This window comes from Aquarana catesbeiana, linkage group LG04 (genome assembly GCF_042186555.1).
Source record: "Aquarana catesbeiana isolate 2022-GZ linkage group LG04, ASM4218655v1, whole genome shotgun sequence".
NCBI classification, from domain to species: domain Eukaryota; kingdom Metazoa; phylum Chordata; class Amphibia; order Anura; family Ranidae; genus Aquarana; species Aquarana catesbeiana.
The window spans coordinates 32,885,076-32,909,348 of NC_133327.1; the positions used below are offsets into that span (position 1 = coordinate 32,885,076).

The window sequence follows — 24,273 nt, forward strand, 5'->3', positions numbered from 1 at the left end:
GAAAGTACTGCATGATCTTGTGCATGCTCAGTGGGAAGCCAGCTGTGAGGCATAAAGAAGTCACAGCCGGCTCCTCCCACATCGAATATGGAGGCTCAGATATGAAGCTCGGCAAATGATCGGCTCCAGTGAAGACAGCTCTGGACTGGACTCCTGGGCGGATGAGTGTCTGTTTGCTAAAGGCAGCAACTACAGTATTTGTAGCTTCTGATGTAAATTTTTTTTAAACTGGACAAAAGTTCCTCTTTAAGTAATTAAAAAGCTATTGCCAAACATGAACAGGCCCATAGCAGAAATGTAAAAATTGCTCTGATCCATGGTGAGCGTACAAGCGTGAGAGGGGAAGTGGTTAATACATATCTGCAATATAATACATATACAGGGACAGACTTATTATTTGTTAAGGTGTCTGTTTATTGAAGGATCATGTACAACGAAGCAAAATGTAGTCTGGTTTACTAGATAAAAGAAGTAGATATTTAGAATGGAAACAGGTAACATCTTCTAAAATATCTTCTTTAAGGTTTGCATCCCGCTATATATTGCTTGTGGTTCTTCCCTTTGCAACGATTGTTCCAACCCGGCCTACAACAGAAGACAACATAATAAAGTACACACAAAGGGTAAATGATCACTCTATACATCACTAAGGAAGCTTTAGTGCTCATCACCAAATAAAAGGAAGGAAAACTCCTAACTATGCCTAAATATCCAGCGGGTAAAATAAACATGGAACACGTCACCATTTTTCTAGGTAAATATATTTCTAAAGATACTATTGACATGTGGTTGTTTTGGCCCATTCTTCCACACAGTCTTCAGATCTTGAAGGTTCCGTGGGCCTCTTCTATGAACTCTGATCTTTAGCTCTTTCCATAGATTTTCTATTGGATTCAAATAAGGTGATTGGCTGGGCCATTCTAGCAGCTTTATTTTCTTTATTTGAAACCAATTGAGAGTTTCCTTGGCTTTGTGTTTGAGATCATTGTCTTGCTGAAGTGTCCACCCTCGTTTCATCCTCATCATCCTGGTAGATAGCAGCAGATTTTTTATCAAGAATTTCTTGGTACATTCTTCCATTCATCCTTCCTTCAATGACATGAAGTTTGCCAGTACCGTATGCTGAAAAACAGCCCCACACCATGATGTTCTCACCTCCAAACTTCACTGTTGGTATGGGGGGTGTTTTTGGGGTGATGTGCAGTGCCATTTGACCTCCAAACATGGTGTGTGTTATGGCATCCAAAGAGTTCAATTTTGGTCTCATCTGATCAGACTATACTCTCCCAGTATTTCACAGGCTTGTCTAAATGTTGTTCAAACAAGCTTCAAAATGCTTTTTCTGCAGCAATGGAGTCTTGCATGGTGAGCGTGCATACAGGCCATGACGGTTGAGTGCATTAGTGTACCTGCTAATTTTAGTACTTTCTGAAGCTCTCCACAAGTGGTGCTTGGCTCTTGGACAACTCTTCTGATAATTCTTTTCACTCCACTGTCAGAAATCTTGCGAGGAGCACCTGGTCGTCGCCGGTTTATGGTTAAATGATATTCCTTCCACTTCCGGATTATGGCCCCAACAGTGCTCACTGGAACATTCAGAAGTTTAGAAATCCTTCTGTAACCAATGCTATCAGTATGTTTTGCAACAATAACATTGCAAAGGTCTTGAGAGCTCTTTGCTTTTGCCCATCATGAGATGTTTCTTGTGTGACACCTTGGTAATGAGACAACTTTTTATAGGCCATCAGTTGAGACTGAACCAACTGATATTAATTTGCACTGACAAGGGGCAGGATTGCTTTCTAATTACTGATAGATTTCAGCTGGTGTCTTGGCTTTCCATGCCTTTTTGCATCTCCCTTTCTTCAATACTTTTCCCCTGTGTCATTCCATTTTATTACACATAACTTAATTTCTGAACTTATTTGTTTTGGTTTCTTTGTATGTATGGTGTGCATGGGTTGTTACCAACATGCGATGAACATTTCAATGTCAATAGCACCTTTAGAAAAATATTTACCTAGAAAAATGGTGACGTGTTCAATACTTATTTGGCACTACAACTTTGATTCATAAAAACTTTTTACCCAGTTTAATTCATCCTGTTATCACCTTTAAGCCCAATTTTACAATATTTTCAGGTGATTTTAGCAGCAACACATGCTTTTGTATTAAATGGTAACAGGCCTGCTTTAACTGGTGATAAAAATTGGCCAACAGTTCACTAAGGCTGTCTTTGTTGTTGCTGATGCAAAACTGTCCTGCCACTGGTCAATTTCTATCAAACTCTAATGAAGAAAGAGGAGACCACAAATGATAAAGCAGTGTAAAAATGTTCCAGCAGTCAGAGCGTTTTTAATCAGCAAGAGTACGTGTAAATGTACTAGATGCATGGGGCACAGACACGTGTTTTCTTACAAAAGTTGGGAGCTAGCAGATGATTGAGTAACATAGTGTAAAAAAATGGCCAGTGTCAGGACAGGTTTTATCAGGGAGAATAGGCCTTACTGGTGTGTGCCTGACTTCATATTTATCTGTAGGAATATAAGAGTTCAATGAATGTGAGGTGGTTTATGTGCAGACTGTTCTTGCACTTTTTTCTTTCAAACTATGTGAACAAAAAACAGTTCCAAGAACAAATGGCCAATAACAAGTAAACGCTGCTGCTATATCTCCAAAGTGAATTAAAACTCCAAACCCCACACCTGCTGCTGGCCCAGATAGAAATGCTAGGATTTCAATGGCAATTGCAACTTTTGCAAAAAAATAAATAAATGCACCCATATGGCAAAAGGATAAAAATGTGCATTCAAAATTGTTTGCATTGCCGCCTGAAAACCATTTCAACTTTAAACAGTGGATTATGGATGCAATGCTTTAGCTTTTGCAGACTCTTTGTATATCTCAAGTCCATACTGAGGTACAAACCTTCAGCTACAGGTTTGGAGGAAGTATCAGTGGACCAGTTGCGGGAGAAGGTCAGGGCAAAGATGCCAAATTGCGCCCCCTCCTTCCCTTACATTAGGGTCAGGGCATCCCCATCTGTGTAATAAACCATTGCGCCCAGGGCAGCCGTCCCTCCTGCCCACCTCTTGTCCCAGTCCTGCAGTGGACCACAAGTGCGGTGACATAACCCCACTTGTACTACATTGACAACTAGAGTCCCTCTGCGGCAGTGGAAGACAGGACTTCCATTCGTTTTTTATTAACAGATTCAAATTTGACAGCAGTCCGCACGGATAAGAAGCCTGCAAACCTGTATGTGGGGGGGGGCGTGGCTTAGCTATGGAAGCGTGAGGACGCATCGCCGGGAGCTCTGCACTGGAATGGGCCGTGAATCACCCGTAGCACCGAACAGCTTAGCCATCCCTTCATGCCAGGGGGCCGCAAGCACCCACTGGCCACTGAGGAACGGAGGGGGCCTGAAATATCACACTATTTTCTGAGGCAACAGCAGGTTTCCTCGCCGGCGGGACGGAGCAAGATGGCGCCGCCTCGAGTCAGCACGGCGGGCGCTGCATCCACAAGTAAGAAGGGCGCGCCTGCAATCACCTCCGCAGCGGAGGAGGACTTTCCCCCACTACCGCACAGAACACCCTCACCTATCTTGTCCCCGGCCCTTGTGACTGCTGACACCCTGTTGCCTCCAGATAGCATAGGGGACCTGAGCGGCCTAGTCGAGGGCTCGCTGCGAGATATAGTGTCAGGCCCCCCCACCAAACAGGACTTGAACGCCATGGCTGCTTCAATTGTCAATGCACTAACCAGAGAACTGCACGACCTAAAGCAGCAGGTAGACGTTGTCGAGGAGAGAGTGACCACGATTGAGGCCTCCCAAACAACCACAGAAGCACGCCTCACTACACTGGAGTCGGAGCACGGGGCCTTCGCCGCCATCTCGTCGATGTCCAGTTACGCCTTGACGACGGTGAGAACAGGAGCAGGCGGAACAATTTGCGCCTCAGGGGGATCCCAGAGGCCACCATGGGCCCAGACCTCCGATCCACGGTTGTCGCCATTCTAAATCAGGTCCTGGGCAAACCACCGACTGCAGACCTGGAACTGGACAGGGTGCATCGCATCCCAGGCCCCAGGCCCCCGCCCTCCACACAGAGATCATCGTCCGAGCTGGACTTTCCCCGTGATGTGTTATGTAGGGTGCATTTTTTCACCATTAAGGAAGACATTCTTCGCCTTGCCTGGGAAAAGGGCCCAATAGATTTTGACGGGGCTCCCATCAGGATCTTCCCAGACATCTCCAGACAAACACGTGTCATGCGTGGGCTCATGCGACCCTTACTGGAAGTTATCCGCGAGGCTGATGCCACTTACCGATGGGGCCACCCCTTCCATCTTATAATTAAGAAGCAAGGAGCGGAATTCTACCTCCGCACGCCGGCCCAACTTCCTGCCCTCTTTCATTTCATTTCCAGACCAGTGATTGAGGTGCCCAACTGGTTTGACTATTTGCTCTCCCAGGATCCACAAGGCCCAGCACCCCCCAGACAACAGAGGGTTCGGCGCTCAAGATCTCGCCCGCCAAACAGAGAAGTCAGAAGAGCCCATCCAACATCCTCCGAGGACTAAACGCTCGTTACCATACGGATTTCGGTAAGACTTTCAGTACCTCTTGTGAACAGTTATCCCGCACCTACCCCCCTCTATGGTGATCCTCCCAGGAACATTACAACTCACGCACCAGGCCCCTTTTTTCATTAGGGAGACTGGCCTTATCGGTCGCTCCACTATTCTCTACTGCTTTGCAAGGTCACCAGGAACTCCTTTTTCACCAGCTACCATTTTTATTTTTGTTTTCCTGAAGGTGCCCCCCCTTTTTATATGGTTTAGTTCTCTATTGTGGACAGGGTTGGGGGGAGGGGGGACAAATTATAAATGTTGTATTCTTGGTTCGGGCTAGATCTCATGCATTCCATCCATATATATATGATGTGAACGATGATGCTGAAGATGGGGTGCATGTTTTCACGATTCACATCTGGCTTTGTTGCCTTGGCGCACTGACAGTCGGGCGGTGGGGATCTCCACCTATGAAAGGTCGAAGAGAAGGGAGAGCTGACTCAGGGGCTCCTTTGTCCTCGGACGCCCCTGCAGTGCGTTAACGCCAGGAGGTCATAGATGATCGAGGTTTACATGGTTGCACTTACTTGCCTTAAACGCAGTGGCGTTTCTGAATGTTATGCCCAGATTGGTGGCATATATCACTTTACTTACGATGGTTAATATGTTGTTTTCTCAATGTATCTGATTCTGAAGGCCCCCCACCCAGTGCATCTCCCACCCGCTACCAAATATATATTTTTTAATATTGCTTTTCTTGCTACCATACGTTATAGCAATAACTATTTTGTTGCGCACTTTGCAGCATTGACCACCCCCCTTTAGGGCGACCTCCCGGTTGCTGCACTTCTCTTTTTGTGTCACAACCGGGAGCTCACAGAGTAGTTATTTGACTAACTTAGATTCCTCCCACCCCCCCCCCTTTTTTCTCCCCCCCTTCCTTACCATCTTCTCCTCTTCCCTACCCTGTCCCCTCCTTCCCTGCCCCCCCCTCTTACCTGGTGCTGTCGCCCTCCAGTTGGGCGGGAACGTGAACTAAAAGTGATTGTCCTCCTGGTCCTGTCAACAATTCTCAGCGCCGCGACAGCCACAATGGCTCTCCTAAAGATGACCTCCCTCAATGTACGGGGTCTCAATGTCCCGGAAAGGCGTTCCCAGCTTCTAGCTGACCTACGCAGAACTAAAACTCAAATTGCCTTCCTACAGGAAACCCACTTTCATGGTGAGCATATTCCTAAACTGACTAACAATCTGTTCCCGACGGCATACCACAGTATCTCACCTATCTCCAAATCTAAGGGGGTTAGCATAATAGTGGCAAAATCTGTACCATGGGCGTTCGGGGCGCAGCAGGCGGACCCCCAGGGCCGCTTTCTCTTGATTAAGGGAAAGGTGTTTGACATTCAGGTCACTTTTGCTAATATCTACTTTCCCAATACCGATCACGCACAGTTCCTGCGCGGACTGATACCCAAACTGCTTGAGTTCACAGAGGGGATGCTCATCCTTGGGGGTGATATGAACTTTGCGATGGATCCCCTGTTGGATACCTCGCGGGGCTCCTCCCATCTCTCCTACGCCAGCCTTAAACGACTGAAATCTGACCTTCACTCACTTAGTTTGATAGACCCTTGGCGCCTCTTCCACCCCAAGGACAGGGACTACTCCTACTTCTCACAAGTACATCATTCGTACTCGAGACTAGATTATCTGCTCCTGTCCCACAAGGACCTGCCAAGGGTTGTAGACTCATCCATAGATATCATCTCCTTTTCGGACCATGCCCCAATACACTTGACGCTTCAAATGGGACCAATGACTAAATCCCCACCTTCGTGGAGATTGAACGAGTCATTGCTACAATCTGCGGAGACCCGCGCTGAGATCCAAGCCAAACTACAGGAATACTTTGCACTTAATGAAGCCTCAGTCTCCAACCCCTTGGTGATGTGGGAGGCGCATAAGCCAGTTATCAGGGGCATCCTGATTAGCATTGGGGCACGTCTCAAAAGGGAAAGAATCCGTAGAACTGAAGAGCTCCTCCTTCAGATTAAGACCCTAGAATGTACACACAAGGCTAGCCTAGCCCGCTCCGTGTACCAGGAGTTACTTAAAGCACGCGAAGAGCTTTGCTCGCTTTTATTGCATAAAACAAAAGAGAGGTTAGCATGGTCACGTCGCACGATGTACGAATTCTCTAACAAACCTGGCTCTCTTCTAGCCAGAGCTTTACGCGGCCCCCGCACCAAAACTTACATCCCCCACATTCTGTCCCCTTAGGGGCGGAGGGTCTCTACCTCAACAGAAATGGCGGAGGAATTCCGTTCGTTCTACAGTGGTCTCTATAACTTAGACAAGCCCCCTTCTGATGCCCTCAACCCCGCTGGGGGACCCACCCCACACGAATATTTAGCCTCCTCTGGCATGCCATCTCTATCGGCAGATACCGTGGAAGAGATGGAGGACCCCATTATGGTGGAGGAGCTGGGGGTAGCATTGGCTAGTTCCAAACCAAAGAAAGCGCCAGGCCCTGATGGCCTTACTCCAATCTATTTCAAAACCTTCTTTGAGACGCTTTCTAAACCGCTAGTGGCTGTACTTAACTCGATCACGAAAGGTAACTCCTTCCCCGTAGATTCCCCCAGGGCCTACATATCTCTCATCCCTAAAGAGGGAAAGGACCTACTTCGGTGTGGGAACTATCGACCGATAGCTTTACTAAACACCGACTTGAAACTATTTGCCAAGATCTTGGCGAACAGATTGCTCCCACACATACCAAACCTAATTCACAAAGACCAAGCAGGCTTTGTCCCCCAACGGGAACCCCGTGACAACACAATTAGGGTGCTTAACCTTATACATGCCGCAAGGACCGCGCGACGACCCCTTCTCCTGCTGTCAACAGACGCGGAGAAGGCTTTCGACCATGTGGACTGGACATTTGTTAGGGCTACTCTCGAACACATTGGTCTCCGTGCATCGATGCTCAGCTGGATTTTGTCACTGTACTCCAACCCCACAGCAGCGGTTAGGGTTAATGAAACCAGGTCGGGTTATTTCAACATTCGGAATGGTACCCGACAGGGTTGTCCCTTGTCCCCTCTAATCTTTATACTTACCTTGGAACCCCTGCTTTGTAAGATACGGGCCAACCCTCATGTTGAGGGCTTCCGCAAAACATCTGGAGCCCATAAGGTCGCCGCTTTCGCAGATGACCTCATCTTCTTCTTGGCTGACCCCATTGCCTCGCTCCCCGCTTTGCTTCATTCCCTAAGGGAGTACGGGGCCTTGTCACTTTTTAAAATAAACATGTCTAAATCCTCCATGCTTAATATCACACTAGGCTCGCAACATATCCGACAACTGTGCCTGAAATACCAGTTTCACTGGGCAACTGATACCATTCCTTACCTAGGAGTGGCTATCACCTCAGACCCTGCCGACCTTTACCAAGCGAATTTTGCCACTCTGCTACACAGACTCAAAACAGACCTGCAGCACTGGCACTCCCTCACTTTAACGTGGTTTGGACGCTGTAATGCCATCAAGATGACAGCCCTCCCAAGGATACTCTATCTACTGCAGGCCCTTCCCATACACCTTCCACCCTCTTTCTTCAAGCGAACTGATGCACTTTTCCGAGAATTTGTCTGGTCACACAGGCAGCCACGCATCAAATTACAACTACTCTATATGGCAAAACGTAGGGGAGGGGTGGGACTTCCAGACGTGGGGGCATACTACAGGGCTACACATCTCACCAGATTAATAGACTGGTACTGTCATTCAGAGGCCAAACAATGGGTTACTATGGAGATGGAGGACTCAGGTGGTACGGCCAAGAGTTGGCCGTGGCTCTCCACCCCGATCCCGAAGCCCATTGCCGATCACCCAACTCTGGGAAACACATTGAGAGTCGCCAGAGAAACCTTTCGCAAAACCCTGATATCACCCATTCCCTCTCCCATGGTGCCGATTCTAGGCAACCCGGATTTCTTGCCAGGCTGCCAGGGTCCAATTTATAGATCCCTGTCAGAAGGAAATAGATGGCCACACCTGCACGACTTCCTGGATTCCGATGGCCGGCTCAGAGCGGCCACGGGAATGGAGGATCTGGATCCGCCGTTGGACTTCTTGAGCGGTCTCCAACTGCGTAACTTTATACGCCGAAGCGCTCGGATTCTAGGTCCCCCACGCCCACTTACAGAGTTGGAAGGTATCTGTCACCGCAGAGAGCCCGTACGCCACTCTCTATCCTTGATCTACCTTTCTCTGATTGCCCCGGCTGAAGGTTTTGTACCCCCCTTCCTCATTAAGTGGGAGACAGAATTGGGAGCTCATTTTGATGAAGCACAAAGGGAAAAGATTTTACATTTCGCCCAAAAATCTTCTCTGGCCACAAGGGTCCAGGAGACATGCTACAAAATTGTGACCAGATGGTACAGAGTACCATCCACTCTTCACCGGTTCCTCCCGCAGGTCCCAGATCTATGTTGGCGTTGTGGAGCAGGAGAGGGAACAATGCTGCACATTTTCTGGGATTGTCCCAAGATCAAACCTTTCTGGCTAGAGGTGACTGACACGATCGAGCACTTGACGGGTGTCACCCTGGGGGGAGATCCCGGGGCCTGTTTGCTGCACCTCTCTAAAAGCCCAATTAAGAAGTATAAAGCATCCCTCACTATTCAATTACTTAACGTGGCTAAGGCCTGCATCCCTCTATTTTGGAGATCGGAAACCCCACCAACGAAGGTCCAGTGGTATGCCAGGGTTAACGAACTGCGTGACATGGAAGATCTTACGGCCACCCTACATGACAGGGAGGAAACCTTTCGGGAGACTTGGCGTCCCTGGCAACACTTCATCTATTCCGAGGCCTACCTCCGGGAGGTGACTTAGCGTGGACATTCCCCGGTACGGGGGCCCCGCCTGACTGGGGGGCGACACCACCACCTTTTTTCCCTACCCCTTTTCCATGCCTTTCCCCCTCTTTCTTCCCCTTCTACTCCCCCTTTCTTCTCTCTCCTCCCTCGTCCTTCCCCCCTTATTGTTTTCCGAGTCTATACATCTCTCCCTTCCCTCTCCCTCCCTTTCCTCCTGTGTTTTCACACAACCCCCTATACTCTTCCAGCTTAGGGAAGATCTGATCAGATATATTGTATATCATGGACTACATTACATTATGGTAGTTACCCTTTGCCGGACTCTACTGACCGGTAGGGAATATCTCCACTCCTGGTTAGTGAAGAGCTTCTTTCCTAGTTTCTTTGTTTTTTGGTTTACCTTACTATATGTCGATAAAGGACAATCACACGAGTCACCAGTTTATACAAGGCATATCACAGGAATTGCTTGTAAATAGAGTACTAAGATAGTCATTACATTTGACCCTCCCATCCAAACAGGCCCTGCCTTGACCATACAGATTGTTTAATTAAGAAGAATGTATATGTGTTACATCTTTGTCGACAACAGTTTCTGTTAAAGGCTTCTCCTTATTTCTGTTTTACATTATACACAAAATGTCATAGATCTTGATAACGTGTACATCAAACTGTAACTTGCACTATTGAAAATAAAGGAATTTAAAAAAAAACAAAAAAGAAAAACCTGTATGTGGGGGTTGGGGGGAACTGCAATTGACAAAACACAGTTTCCCAACCGACAAAAATCTCTTCCTATCCTTGTTTTTTTTATTCTTTTTATTGTAAGAATATAAAGAGAAATACAAAACAAAGCCTATTGGGCATACCCAGGCTTGAAATTAAACACACACACAAAAAATAAGGCAAAGTGGTTGGTAACCAAGGCTTAAGGGGACTGAAATCAAGGTATCTAGAGAGTGCAAAGTAAAAATCAGGTGGTACTCTCCCAGTATACAGAGCCATATCTAAAAGGTAAACAGAAGCAAAACAGAGCATCCTATGGAGGTGTTGCTGATGATCTGACAGTATCCCTGGACTCTGTCCAAATATCCCATACCTTGGAGAATTTTTTTGGACATCCCCTAGATTCATATGTAAATTTATACAATGGAACCATTTTGTTGACAATATTCTTCCAATAAGCTAAGGTTGGGGGCTGGGTAGATTTCCATTTAAGGAGTATAGAGTTACATGCGTAAAACAGTAAGAGGCCTATCAAAGTTTTCATAGATCTAGAGGTAGCCAGTAAATGGACGAGACCTAAAATGCAAACATCAAAAGATAATAGTACAGCTATTGTGGTGACTAAGCAGATACATCGGGAAATCGCTGCCCAGAATAACTTTATGCCTAGACACTCCCAAAACACATGCAGGAACGTGGCAGGGTCAGCCGTACAGCGCCAACATTGTGAGGAGTGTGATCCATAAATCGTATGTAAGTTTTGAGATGTGAGATAAACTCTATGAAGAATCTTAAATTGGATTAATCTGTCTTTGGCTGATACCAGGCTTTGCATAGGGTAATCCCAAACATCTTCCCAGTCTTTGGAATCTAACTCTGGGACCTCCTCACGCCAGTGCGACAATAACTTGTCGAGGCCAACATGAACAGAGGGTTGAAGAGACTTATATATTGAAGAGAGTGGTTTACCTAGACTATCCTCCCGTAATATAGATTCAATACTGGACAAGGATATGGTTATAGGCCGAATGCCAAATTGCAACTGAAAGGCATGTTGCAACTGAAGGTACCTGAACAGATATTAATTGGGGAGGGTGTAGTTCACTTTAAGGGTGTCGAATGTATGGAGTATGCCCCCTTTACAAATATGGCTAAAATATTTTATCCCTTTAGAAGCCCACACAATAGGCTCAGGAATCAAGAAAAATTGCTTTAGGGAGGGATTATGCCATAGAGGTGTATGTGGTGAAAAGGTAGTAGAGGGCACTGAGTGTTGAAGTTGCCATGCCTTAATGACACCAGTCATAGCTTGAGTGAGTGGGAGCGAGGCTAACCTACCCCTGTATAGTATGTTACGTAGTGCTTCATAAGAGCCGAGCTGCGCAGCCTCAAAGCTCCACGGCAGCATTAGTCTCATCAGCTACCAACCAGTTGTGGGCCTGAGTAAGCAGAGCTGCAAGGTAATATGCAAATAAATTCAGACATGCCAAACCACCCTCAGTCCATAGCCTTTACAAAACTGTCAGCCGAAACCTTGGCCTTTGAGCTCCCCAAAGAAATGAGGTCACTGCGGACTCAAATTGTCTAAAATATTTCCTAGGGATCCACACCAGGGCATGACGAAGGATATACAATATAGAGGGTAGCAACTTCATTTTGATAAGATTAATCCTGACCATGAGTGAGAGGGGGAGGTGGGACCACGCTAATAAATGTTGCTTTGTTAGATTTATTAGCGGCAGTAAATTTAGGGTCACATAGTCGGATGCTTTGGGGGAGATCACTACTCCCAAATATTTGGCAGAAGTGGTCCACTTAAAGGGCAAATAAAGGGTCTGCCCTGGCCTCAGCGTCCCCATCTATGGGCAGGATCAGAGATTTATCCCAGTTGACCTTCAACCCTGTCAAGGGAGAATACAAGGAGAGCAACGCCAGTGCCTTTTTAAGGGAAGGCCCAGGGTCATTCAAAAAGAGGACCATGTCCTCAGCATAAAGCGCAACTTTTTTAGTGATGGTACCTACATGAATGCCTTTAATGAGGGGGGAAATACGTATGGCTTGCGCTATTGGTTCCATCACTAGTGCAAACAGCGCCGGGCACAACGGGCACCCTTGTCTGGTCCCTCTGCCAATGGGAAAAACCTCTAATAACTCACCCCCCAATTTAATTTGTGCCATAGGGGCTTTGTATAGGATATTGATCCAGTTACGAAAATGTAGACCAAAACCCATCACTTCTAACACAGCCAACATGTAGACCCAATCTACCGAATCAAAAGCTTTCTCTGTGTCAAGCATAACCAGAACCCTAGAAGCTGATTCGTCAAGGTGAAGCTGCAAGTGAGTCAGAACTCTGCGTAGGTTAATGTCAGTTGATTTCCCGGGGATAAAGCCAGTTGTATTAATACTATTCAAGGATGATAAGAGTTTGGTCAATCTCGTTGCTAGCACTTTGGTTAGGACTTTAAGATCGTAATTCAAAAGTGAAATTGGCCTATAGGATGCACAATACTTGGGGTCTTTCCCTGGCTTGGGTATGAGTATAATATGTGCCTGATACATAGAAGGGGGAAAGGACTGGGACTCATAGCTCTATGAAAAGACCTTGCATAGCCTGGGAACTAGATGTTCAATTTGTAATTTATACCAATCCCCCGGTAACCCATCAGGCCCGGGAGTTTTATTAGGGGGAGATGAGTTAATTGCTTTTTCTATTTCATAGATAGAAATTTCTGCGTCTAGTGAGGCAGCCTCCTCAACAGACAGGGTGGACAAGGAAAGAGTGCGCAGAGTGTCTAGCAAGGATGAGAGATCTGGAGAAGGGCCCTGGTGATATAAGGATTAGAAAAACTTTGAAACTCACGTAATATCTCTGAGGTGTTGGTTATAGATTCTCCAGCGTCCGAAAGCAGTTCAGGAACAACTGTCAGACGCCAGGTGTCAGCAACAAGGTTTGCCAGCAACCTGCCATTTTTGTCCCCAGACTCAAACAGCCTGCCAGCCTGCAAGGCAGCATCTGCGTGAGTGAGGGAGGTGAAATGAAGTTCCAGGTCCCTACGAGCCTGTGCAAGAGTAATTGTCCCCAATAGGGGAGGAGACTAATTCCAGCAAGGACAACTGTGAATTATATTCGACTCTCGCAGTTTTAATGGCTGAGATAAATTGACCACAAGTAAAAGCTTTAAAAGCATCACGCACCAACCGATGGAATGCAGTGGATTCATTCACCCCCCAGTAGTGAGGACCCGAGTCCTGCAGCAGCTTCTGTACCCTCTCATTATGAACCTATTTAGATTGCAGGCGCCAGATGCCTGGAGATCTACCCACTCCTACCTGCACAGTAATTTCCATCGGGGAATGGACCGAAAAGTGTCGAACCAAACGCCAAATCAATGCGGGAGCCAGATTAATGAGAGTAAAAATGGTCTAGAGAGAATTTATATCTCCAGATCTCTGTCAAGTCAAAGGTGTGAGCCCAGGACTTCAAGGTCCAGACTGGACGCTCGCTGGGGATTGGAGGACTCCAAATCAGCCTGCAAGGCAGTATAGTAAGTTGTAATAGTGCCAATTTCTCCTGGATGGTGTACAGTATGCCAGGAGAAAAGGGCGGGGGATATAAACATTGACAAATGCATATTTCACAGTACCAATTTCCAGAACTAAAATGATGTATCTGCCTCCCGGATCTAAACATACGTATATGACCTTGTAAGCAAGAGATTTATGTAGAAGAATGGCGACCCCCCTGGCATAACTAGAATAAGTGGCGTGAAATGCTTGTTGCACCCATGCTCTGTTGAGGGATAGAATTTTATTCCCCAGGAGATGAGTCTCCTGTGAGAAGAGAATATGTGGTTTGTGAGATTTGAGGAATTTGAACATCAGGGCTCTTTTAAATGTATTATTGAGACCCCTTATGTTACAAGAATTTAATTTTAACTCTATGGGGTTATTATATTAGGTATGCAGATGAGCACAGGGTTCAAATAGGTATAGGAGGGGCACCGATACCAACCCGAAGGAAGGAAAGGGGACCCACCCTCTCGATGAGGACACTCCAGCAGATGAGGAAAAACGTTAAGCAAGGCAATTGGTGGGGGCGTGTCCAAGATGGCGCTGGGAGCGGACGTGTAGTACCAGAGCTCCCACTCCGGACTTATATCCTTCTAAAATCCTGGTGTGGATTTTGCACCTACCTCCCTGCCAAATACACTGAGGACCCCCCTGTGACTCAGGGAATGCGCAGATATAAAAAGGGGGCACAGAAACCGCGAGTTCCTGAGAATACACGAACACCGCCGAAGCTCGGGCCTTCTCTTCCTAAGGCTCGCCAAATGGAGACGCAGACATCTACTCTGCCGGATGGCGCGATCCAGGCTGGATCACAGGCGTTTGAGGCCCTGATGCATGCTATCTCCACATGCCAGGCCACTCTCACCATCAAGATTGACCATGTCCAGGAGGAGACTGCCCTCATTCGCCGAGACATGGATCGCTTCAGGGAGCGAGTGGGGGAGGTGGAATGGCGGATCTCCTCCACAGAGGATGTGCAGAGGGAACACCATGAGGACATACAGATTCTGAAAACGAGGGTGAGAGCACTTGAATTCAGGGCCGAGGACGCTGAGAACCGGAATCGGAGGAATAATCTCCGGGTTCTCGGCCTCCCAGAGGGTGCAGAGGGAACAGATCCGGTCGGATTTATGGAAAAACTGCTGCCAACTCTTCTCCCGAAAGCACAATTTTCCCCGCACTTCTCCATCGAACGCGCCCATTGAATGCCTGCCAGCAGAGGCCCACAGGGAGCGCCGCCGTGCACCTTCATTTTCAAACTCCTGCATTATAGAGACAGGGATACCGTGCTCCGCTCTGCCCGATTGCAAGGAGAACTCCACTATGAAAACACGAAAATTCTCATCTTTCCAGACTACTCTGTAGAGACACAGAGACAGCGGAAGTCTTTTGATCATGTTCGTGCCATGCTGAGAGAGAAAGGGATCAAGTACAGCATGCTCTTCCCAGCCAAACTGAGGGTACAGGACGGCGAAAAAGTGCAATTCTTCACCTCTCCCAGAGAAGCGGCTGCATGGGCTGACACTATTCGAAGGTGACTTTCCCCTAAGAAATTGTGAGTACACTGCTGGAGAATATGCAGGAGATTTGTTCGTAGAGAGGATGGATTGATCCTGGGCGCCTATGTGGACCCCCCATTACAGCATCAAGGATAACCAAGGGTTATTTGTTCAGCACTCCCTTTGGGGTTATGACTTTAGACCTAGCCCACACTCCCCCCCTCAAGTACATCTCTAGTGGTACTCTGATATTTTCAAGCTTCAGCGTGGAGTGAGAAGAGATGGTCGATGTGAAGCTCTGAACTTTTCCTCCTATATAGATCCCCTTCATTAGGGCTGTCTACTGCTGGAGAAAAGATGGGAACCTTTATTAATGCTGGGATGTCACTATAGAGGCAGATATGGCGATTCATCCTCCTTGGGACACGATAGGGCCCGAACAGCTACCTCCCTTTTGTTTCCCTCCTCCCCCCTTCTTCCCCCTCCTTCCCCTGCTGTTTTTTCCAGCAAGCCTCGATCCCGGCTGGGGTCGGGGATACTCAGCAACTACCATAAGCTTTGTGCCCCCGGGGCTCTGGGTGATCCATACCACCTCCTCCTTGCCGGAACTTAAAGTACACTTGATTTTCTTTTTGTTTTTTTGACTCTCAGAGGTTGGTTGCCTCTAATTCACTGCCTCCATGATCAGCCTTTGGGCTGTAGCAAGTTTGGGGATACAGACCTGCCTCCATGTTTGGGGGTCAGGTGGGGTGGGGGGGGATTGGGGATGTTGAGCCGTGTTTTTGGCTCCCAGTTTTTTGTTTTATATTATTTGACAGTACTGTGTTTGCTCTTTATACTGGATCTGATGTCAGGCTCTGGTTCACTTCGGGCGTGCCTTTTGATGGCCTGCGGTGCACCAGGATTTGCATGTAACGTGTATCCTGTTTTTTTAGTGATTGAAATGTATACATGACTAACCTTGATATCCTCTCCTGGAACACACGGGGTTTAAACTCTCCACTGAAGCGCTCCTTAATGTTTCAATTTATTAAAAAGAATAATCCCCATATTTGTGTGTTCCAGGAGACACATCTGATTGGTAGCAAAACCCTTAGTCTAAAGAGACCTTGGGTAGGTCACCACTATCACTCTACTTACTCCAACTTTGCCAGAGGGGTTAGCATTTTGGTCCTAAAAACTCTCCCTTTTAAACTCCTTGATTTAATTTTGGATCCTGATGGGAGATATGTACTAATACATGCTCTGATATATGACTTGCCATGGGTGCCATGGGCGTGTATCTGCCCCCCCCAGCCTCCTATAGGATCCTCAATTTAATCTCAGGTGGGCTGGCTCGGTTCCCCCCGGATAATGTTGTGTTGATGGGAGACTTTAACCTGGTTCCGGACTCGGGGTTGGACAGGAGCTCAGTGGGAGGTACTACTCGCCATGATATGGCGGATTGGGCTGACACATATGGTCTGGTGGATGTATGGAGATGGAAAAACCCTCAAACCAAGGCTTTTACGTGCCACTCAGCCACGCATAGATCATTCTCTCGTATAGACCTGGCCTATGTGGCGGCCCCTGTCCTTCCCAGAGTTCAGAACATCAGCATACTTCCACGGGGGATCTCGGAACACGCCCCGCTGTTGCTATCCCTGGAATTGACGACAACTCTGTCGGATAGACTCTGGAGGTTGTCCAGATTCTGGATATCCGATGCAGATGTGGACTCTCAGTTTCGGGAATCGGTGCAGCAATTCTGGCAAGACAACCCGGGTACTGCCCCTGATAACACTGTTTGGGAGGCCTTTAAGGCCTCATCAAGGGGACATTACCAATGTATTATTGCTAAAGTAAGGAGATTACATAGGGCAGAACTTACTAGACTTGAGGCTGAGGCGATTAGACAAGAGGCTTTATATGTCCGGTCTCGAGACCCACGAGATTATACAACACTCCAATCCCTTATCCAGCAAACCTTACTGGTACAGACCTCCCTGACACAAAAAAAGCTATTATACCAATCCCAACGCATATTTGAGCAGGGAGAGAAGACAGGTCGTCTTTTGGCCTCGCTGTCCAGGGAACAATCCGGGGTGACGGCAATCGCGCAGATTAGGGACCAGGATGGGACACTTCATTCCTCCCCAGCAGAAATTAACAGATGCTTTACCAATTACTATCAGCAATTATATAGCACACGAGTTATATATGACCAACACGCTCTTACTGACTACTTGGGGGAAATTGACATCCCAGTCCTTACACCCACCGCAGCAAATAATCTAGACGCTCCCATTCAACTAGAGGAGATACAAAAAGCCCTCAAAATGATGCAGACAGGAAAGACACCGGGTCCAGACGGCTTCCCAGTAGAGTTCTATAAGATTTACATGGAAGAACTAGCCCCTAGATTGCAGAAGGTCTTTGGATCAGCTTTAAAAACTGGGGCCCTCCCGGCCTCAATGAGTGAAGCGGTTATAGTACTTATCCCGAAGCCGGGGAAGGACCCTACCCTCTGCGCATCTTACCGCCCTATTTCTCTCCTAAATGTTAACGCAAAGGTTCTAGCCAAAATCCTTGCCAAAGTTTAAGTAAAGTTATCACAGCCCTGACTCATCCGGACCAAACGGGGTTCATGCCCGGAAGAGGTACTGACATAAATATCCGTAGATTGCACACTCATATTGCGGTGGCTGACCCGGGGAGCCCTGGAGTGGTAGCCTCACTCGACGCAGAGAAAGCTTTTGACTCGGTCGAGTGGGGCTACCTGTGGAGGGTCCTTTCTAGATTTGGCTTTGGTCCAATCTTTCTCTCATGGATTCAGATGTTGTATGCACACCCAAGAGCTCGCATACGCACGGGGAGTAATCTGTCGGAGCCCTTTCTCTTAGAGCGGGGGACTCGGCAGGGATGTCCGCTGTCCCCGGCATTGTTTGCTTTGGCCCTTGAGCCGCTGGCGGCTCATATTGGAAGTGACCGAGCTATTAGAGGTATTAAAGTAGGCCCGCTAGAGGAGAAATTGTCCCTCTATGCCGATGATTCCCTCCTTTATTTAGCTGATGCCTCCGGGTCCCTGAGGGCTGCCTTGTCTCAGTTTGATACCTTCAGCCGTTTTTCAGGAGTCCGTATCAACTGGGACAAATCGGTCCTCTTTCCACTTCACCCATCTCTGCCTCGCATCAATACTCTAACCCCTCTTCGATGGGTTGAAGAGTGCACATATTTGGGCGTCAAAGTGGCCTTGTCCTTAGATAGATACCTGGACTGCAATATTCTTCCAGTGTTGGACAAACTTACCAAACATTGCACCACTTGGCGCAAGCTCCCACTTACGCCGGTGGGCAGAGGGAATCTAATTAAAATGGTGTATTTGCCCAAATTGTTATATTTCTTCCGCCACACTCCTATCCATGTACTTATTCCGGAGGCTGGACGGCATTGTGAGTGACTTTGTCTGGGCAGGTAAGCCTCCCATAGTGGCCAGACGGACCCTTTGTCTTCCCCTGTCTGGGGGTGGCCTGGCCCTCCCGAACTTCCTTATATATTATTGGGCGGCGGTTTTGGTTACCGTTCGCTGGTGGTTTTCCCAGCCTAGACAAAACCCAGCGGTTACCCTGGAAGCTGCAATCCTTGGTTCATATGCGGCCCTTTCTAATCTGGTCTTCAGGGGGTGTAAGGCACATCCGGCTGTTACGATACCTATGAAGACCACGATACGGGTTTGGCAATGTTCCCGGGCGGCTCATCGTGACCCCAAGGAGGTCTCCCCTCATACACCCCTATGGGGCAATCCCCTTCTTCCCCATTTGAATACAATACCGGACCCGGCGGCATGGGCAATGAGGGGTATTGTTACCCTCAAGCAAGTAATGCCAAATGGCAAGATCCTAACATTTCTAGAACTAAAACAAGCATTTAAACTTCCTCGCTCCTTCCAATTTCGTGATTGGCAGCTCCGACATGCCCTTTCCTCCCAATTCCCTAGCCCAATCACTTTGAATTCTGATTCTATTGAGAGACTTCTTACATCGGAGTTACTGCTCAAACCACTTTCCACCCTCTACATGTATCTCACAGTGGCCCATGACACGGACACCTCACATATGCTGGCCAAATGGAGGGTAGATATTCCCAATCTAGATGAAGACATATGGGAAGAATGTGTTTCTACATTTATTCCTTCTATGATAGCTTCTAGAGATCGTTTTGTGCAATTAAAATTTCTACATAGGGCATACTATACCCCACAAAGGTTGGCCAATATATACCCCTCTCTCAGCCCACTGTGTACAAGATGCTCCACTGAGCGAGGCTCCTTCTTCCATATGGTCTGGACCTGTTACAAGATCCAGCCATACTGGAGAGGGGTAGCAGAGATACTAACAGAAGTTTGTGGCACCACGCTGACACTGGACCCTCTTGTCTTTTTGCTCAGCTATCTTGGGGATGTAGAAGGTGATCGCTATACCAAATTATGCTTGACTTTTGCCATCTATTATGCTAGAAGAGAAATCCTGTTGAGATGGAAGGGTACAGAGAGCTCCCTACAGTTGCCTCATGGCGAAGTGCAATTAATAAAGTCCTTCCATTGTACAAGATTACATATGAAAGTAGGAACTGCCCGGCGAAATTTGAAAAAATATGGGCACAATGGTCTGATGGCTAAACTAGTCAATTCCTATCATATGCAATTGTTACTGTGCTGCATATATAGGCCAATGGAGAGCTGGGAGTAGGCGCGGGGCGTCCTCTGGTCTGTCTCCCCCCCCCCTCCCCCCCCCCCTTTTCTCCTCCCCTCCCCTCCTCTCTGCATCCCCTTCCTTCCCTCCTCCCCGTTCTCTCCTCCCCCCCCACCTGAAATAATTTACTTCCCTCTATATTTCTAGTAGGAGAATGCTAGGAACAACCTAGGACTACCTTTGTTTGCATAAATTGCACGCACCCCTCTTTTTGTACTGAACCATTTGATATTTGTAGTAAAATAGACATATCCTTTACTACAGACTGCTCTTCACTTTTGGGAACCCTGACTCCCCGAATGCCTGGCAATAGATAAGTTCCACTAAGATATGATCTGATAGCAAATACTGTACTGTTTATGTTCACGTTGTTTTGTATCTTATGATTTTTTAAAAATAAATAAAAACTCTTACTGTCAAAAAAAGGAAGGCAATTGGTTACCAAAGAACATAAACATAGTGAACATTGTAAACATAACAAACTCCCTACCGACCAACGACCCCAACAACTATGCCAGTCAGTTTGATACCCAGAACTAACTAAACGTCAGTCTTCCTTGAAGAAGTCCCATAGTGTGGCAGTGGTAAAGCTGCTGAAGCCTCTTCAGGAAGGCAAAACCTGAGGGGTTAGGTGCGTAACTTAATAGCGGTCTAGAGAGGTGGCTCCGGTAAAAAAGGAACCAAAAAAGGGAGAATAACATAACTAGGATTATAATGACTGCTTACTTCCAGTAACTCAGTGAAGGGACAGCTGGAGTGTCATTATGAGAGTAACAAGGATTCAGCCAGGAACAGGATGGGTGTAAGGCGATCAGCTAACTTGGGACTAGGAGATGGATACAGAACAGCCAAAATAATCAATCTTTAACGTAGATGCCAGTCCTAGAGCAACTCTTAAAAGTGACTCATAGAGTTGAACAAGTGTAGCTTGCTCATTCCAAGGTATTCAGCCAGTCATCCGCGTCGGCAGGGGAGTCAAAAAAACGAACCGAGCCATTATGTGGGACCCTGAGACAGCTAGGATACATCATGCTGTATTTAATGTTCTTTTCTCCTAGGCGTTTATGGACCTCGTTAAAGGTTTTCCGCTTACGTTACGGCTCGGCTGAAAAGTCTGGAAACAGTAGGAAGGAGGAGCCGCCATACGGAAGTGTGAGGTGTCTACAAGCCTCGGAGAGAATCCTGTCACGATCTGTAGTTAAGAAAATGAACAAGGAAGGGTCGGGGATCTGCTCCAGGGATATTGCGACCCGTGGGTACACGGTGGGCACGCTCAACAATGTAGGTTGGGGATACATCAGCAAAACCTAGCAAGTTCTTAAAGAACCCCTCCGCAAATTCAGCCAGCCGATTGCCCTCCTCACCTTCCAGGAGACCTAGGACATGGACATTATTGCGCCTCGCCCTGTTTTCTGCGTCATCTGGTTTAGTGACAAGCATTTGTATTGTGCGTTGTAAGTCAGCTATTGTATTGGTGTGAGTTGCCGTGAGGTCCTCAGTGGCGGATATTCTTGATTCTGATTCAGTCAGCAACCCCTGATTTTATCCAGATTGTTTCTTATCAGATTACATTCTTCTGTAAGACGATCTATTCTTGCAAGCATGGATGTTTTGCTGTTTTCAATGGCAGCCAGGATCACAGCGGTACCATCTTGAGTGGAGGGGCAGGAGGAACTGTGTTCAGGGATGTCCCAGACTCCATAGCTAGCTCAGATAGTAGGGCCTGCAGCCTCCCTACAAGAGAGGTGTCCTGTTGCGGAACTGGGACAGGAGGTGGGCGGCTTGGCGTGGTTTCATTTGCACCCTTGTTTTTAGGGCCCATTAGGTTGGAGGGAAGAGTAGTAACTCCACTGAGCTGGGGTTGTTCACCCCACACCACAACACCTATTACTGTCCCCTTGCAGGGGGTGGCTCTAGGATAGGAAGTACTGTTGGGGATAAGTCAGTAAGCCATTCATATCAAGGGTCCAGGGGTGTCACTCCGCACACACAGCAGCCAGGGTGGCCTGTCACTCCTAGAATGTCAGCAGACACTTACCAGGCCACAGGATAGGAAGATGAGGTAGGGGCCAGAGAAATTATGGCCTCGGGGCCGCGGGAACCATCCGCCCCCACTGCCACCCCCCAATCCAGCCAGGTCCTAAGGGAAGCAGGAGCAGTAGGAGGGAGTTAGGAGCACACCACAGCACTGTTGGTGTATGGGAATCTGGCCTCCTAGACAAGATGGAAGCGGATTGCGGGAACACTGAAGGCCGCAGCCTCCGCGCCAGCTGCTCCATGCACGGATCCCCAGCTGCAGCAGGACTGGAGTATGAAGCGACCTGCCCAGCAACAGTTAGAAGGAGGCCCACCGTGGCTTTAGATGGGCCCTGTGCAGTCCGGATAGCGAGTGCTGCAGACTAAGCCGCAAACCGAGCTGCTCGCCTGAGGGGCCAGCTGACCAGGAAATAGCCCCCGGGGAGGATGCTCAGCAGCAGGCTGGAAAAGATGAGCTGTGTGGTGGCCTCTCTGGGCATGTAGGCATTCGGATGGAGAAGGAGTTTAGATAAGATTCTCCGGATCTCCTCTTGAGACGTCTGCCGCGGCTCACATCTGGTCACGCCACTTCTTCCTATCCTTGTTTATACACTTTTCCTATCCTTTCCCTGAAACAGCTTTCAATTCATGCACACTATGACTACCCTTTGCCCAGCTGGGTTGTCTGTCTAATGCAAAAGTCCCTTTATTGGCCCACTAAGCCTGCTAGTCATAGCTCATTATTAAAAAAAAAAAAAAAGACAAAAATGTTCCAGGACCAAGCCACATCCCTGTCTAAAGTAAAGCAATACTGGATTAGTTGTGCCAAATACAAGTATTTCTAGTGTGGGAATAAGATTTCTATGTTATATTTATACCTTACCACGCATTTAAATCTTTAGCGCTTTTCACAGTCTTCTTAAGGCAACTAATGTCATCTCTAAAATCGTCATTTAGAAATTCTAGAGAAGGAAGTAAAATGGAAAATGATTAAGGAGAAAATTTAGTTTACTTTAAAGCAGCTTTTTCTCTTGGTTAAAAAATTTAAAATGTCAGGACCTATAAAAAGCACCCAACTGTTCCAACCACCATTCCTCCAATTCTGGCTCTATTCAGGAGCTACAGCTGTTTATTCTTCCAGGAGTTTGAGATGCTTCCCTAAACACAGAGTATGGCTCCTTCTGCTGACCGCTATATCTGGGCTGTGTCCTGTAGAGATGTAAGGACCAGCAGAAGGAACCACAGAGTGCAGTTGGGGGACCTGGAAGAGAGTAATATGAGGAGATCATTGCTCTACAGAAAGTGAAGATCAGAGGAAGGGGCAGTAACCATTGTTCTGGAAGATAGTGAAGATCAGAGGAAGGGGCAGTGACTAATGTTCTGGAAGATAGTGAAGATCAGAGGATAGGGGGAATGATCATTGTTCTGGAAGATAGTGAATATCAGAGGAAGGGGCAGTGACCATTGTTCTGAAGGATAATGAAGATCAGAGAATGGGGCAGTGATCATTGTTCTGGAAGATAGTGAAGATCAGAGGAAGGGGGTGTGACCATTGTTCTGGAAGATAGTGAAGATCAGAGGATAGGGGGAATAATCATTGTTCTGGAAGATAGTGAATATCAGAGGAAGGGGCAGTGACCATTGTTCTGAAGGATAATGAAGATCAGAGGATGGGGCAGTGATCATTGTTCTGGAAGATAGTGAAGATCGGAGGAAGGGGCAGTGACCATTGTTCTAAAATATAGTGAAGATCGAAGGTAAGGGCAGTGACCATTGTTCTGGAAGATAGTGAAGATCGGAGGGAGGGGCAGTGACCAGTGTTCTGGAAGATAGTGAAGATCAGAGGAAGGGGCAGTGACTATAGTTCTGGAAGATAGTGAAGAGCAGAGGAAGAGGCAGTGACCATTTTTTTCCAGAAGATAGTGAAGATCGGAGGAAGGGGCAGTGATCATTGTTCTGGATGATAGTGAAGATTGGAGGAAGGGGCAGGGACCATTGCTCTGGAAGATAGTGACGATCAGAGGAAAGGACAGTGACCATTGTTCTTGAAGATAGTGAAGGTCGGAGGAGGGGGCAGTGACCATTGTTCTGAAAGATATTGAAGATTGGAGGAAGGGGCAGTGACCATTGTTCTGGAAAATAGTGAAGATCATAGGAAGGGGCAGTGACCATTTTTCTGGAAATTGGTGAAGATCAGAGGAAGGGGCAATGATCATGGTGCTAGGAAGATAGTGAAGATCAAAGGAAGGGGCGGCGACAATTTTT

At 47.4% G+C, this 24,273-nt stretch overlaps 1 protein-coding gene across 1 annotated transcript in view; it reads right to left on the reverse strand.

Moving 5' to 3' along the window:
* Positions 1-399: 399 nt before the first annotated feature.
* Positions 400-24,273, reverse strand: part of LOC141139138 (uncharacterized) — a 46,657-nt gene continuing 22,783 nt past the window's right edge. The window contains exons 4-5 of the mRNA XM_073624978.1: positions 22,892-22,970; positions 400-585 (exon numbers count right to left, since the gene is read on the reverse strand). Of these exons, the coding sequence (XP_073481079.1) occupies positions 519-585; positions 22,892-22,970 (146 nt within the window). The 3' untranslated portion in view covers positions 400-518. The remainder of the gene's footprint in view (positions 586-22,891; positions 22,971-24,273) is intronic.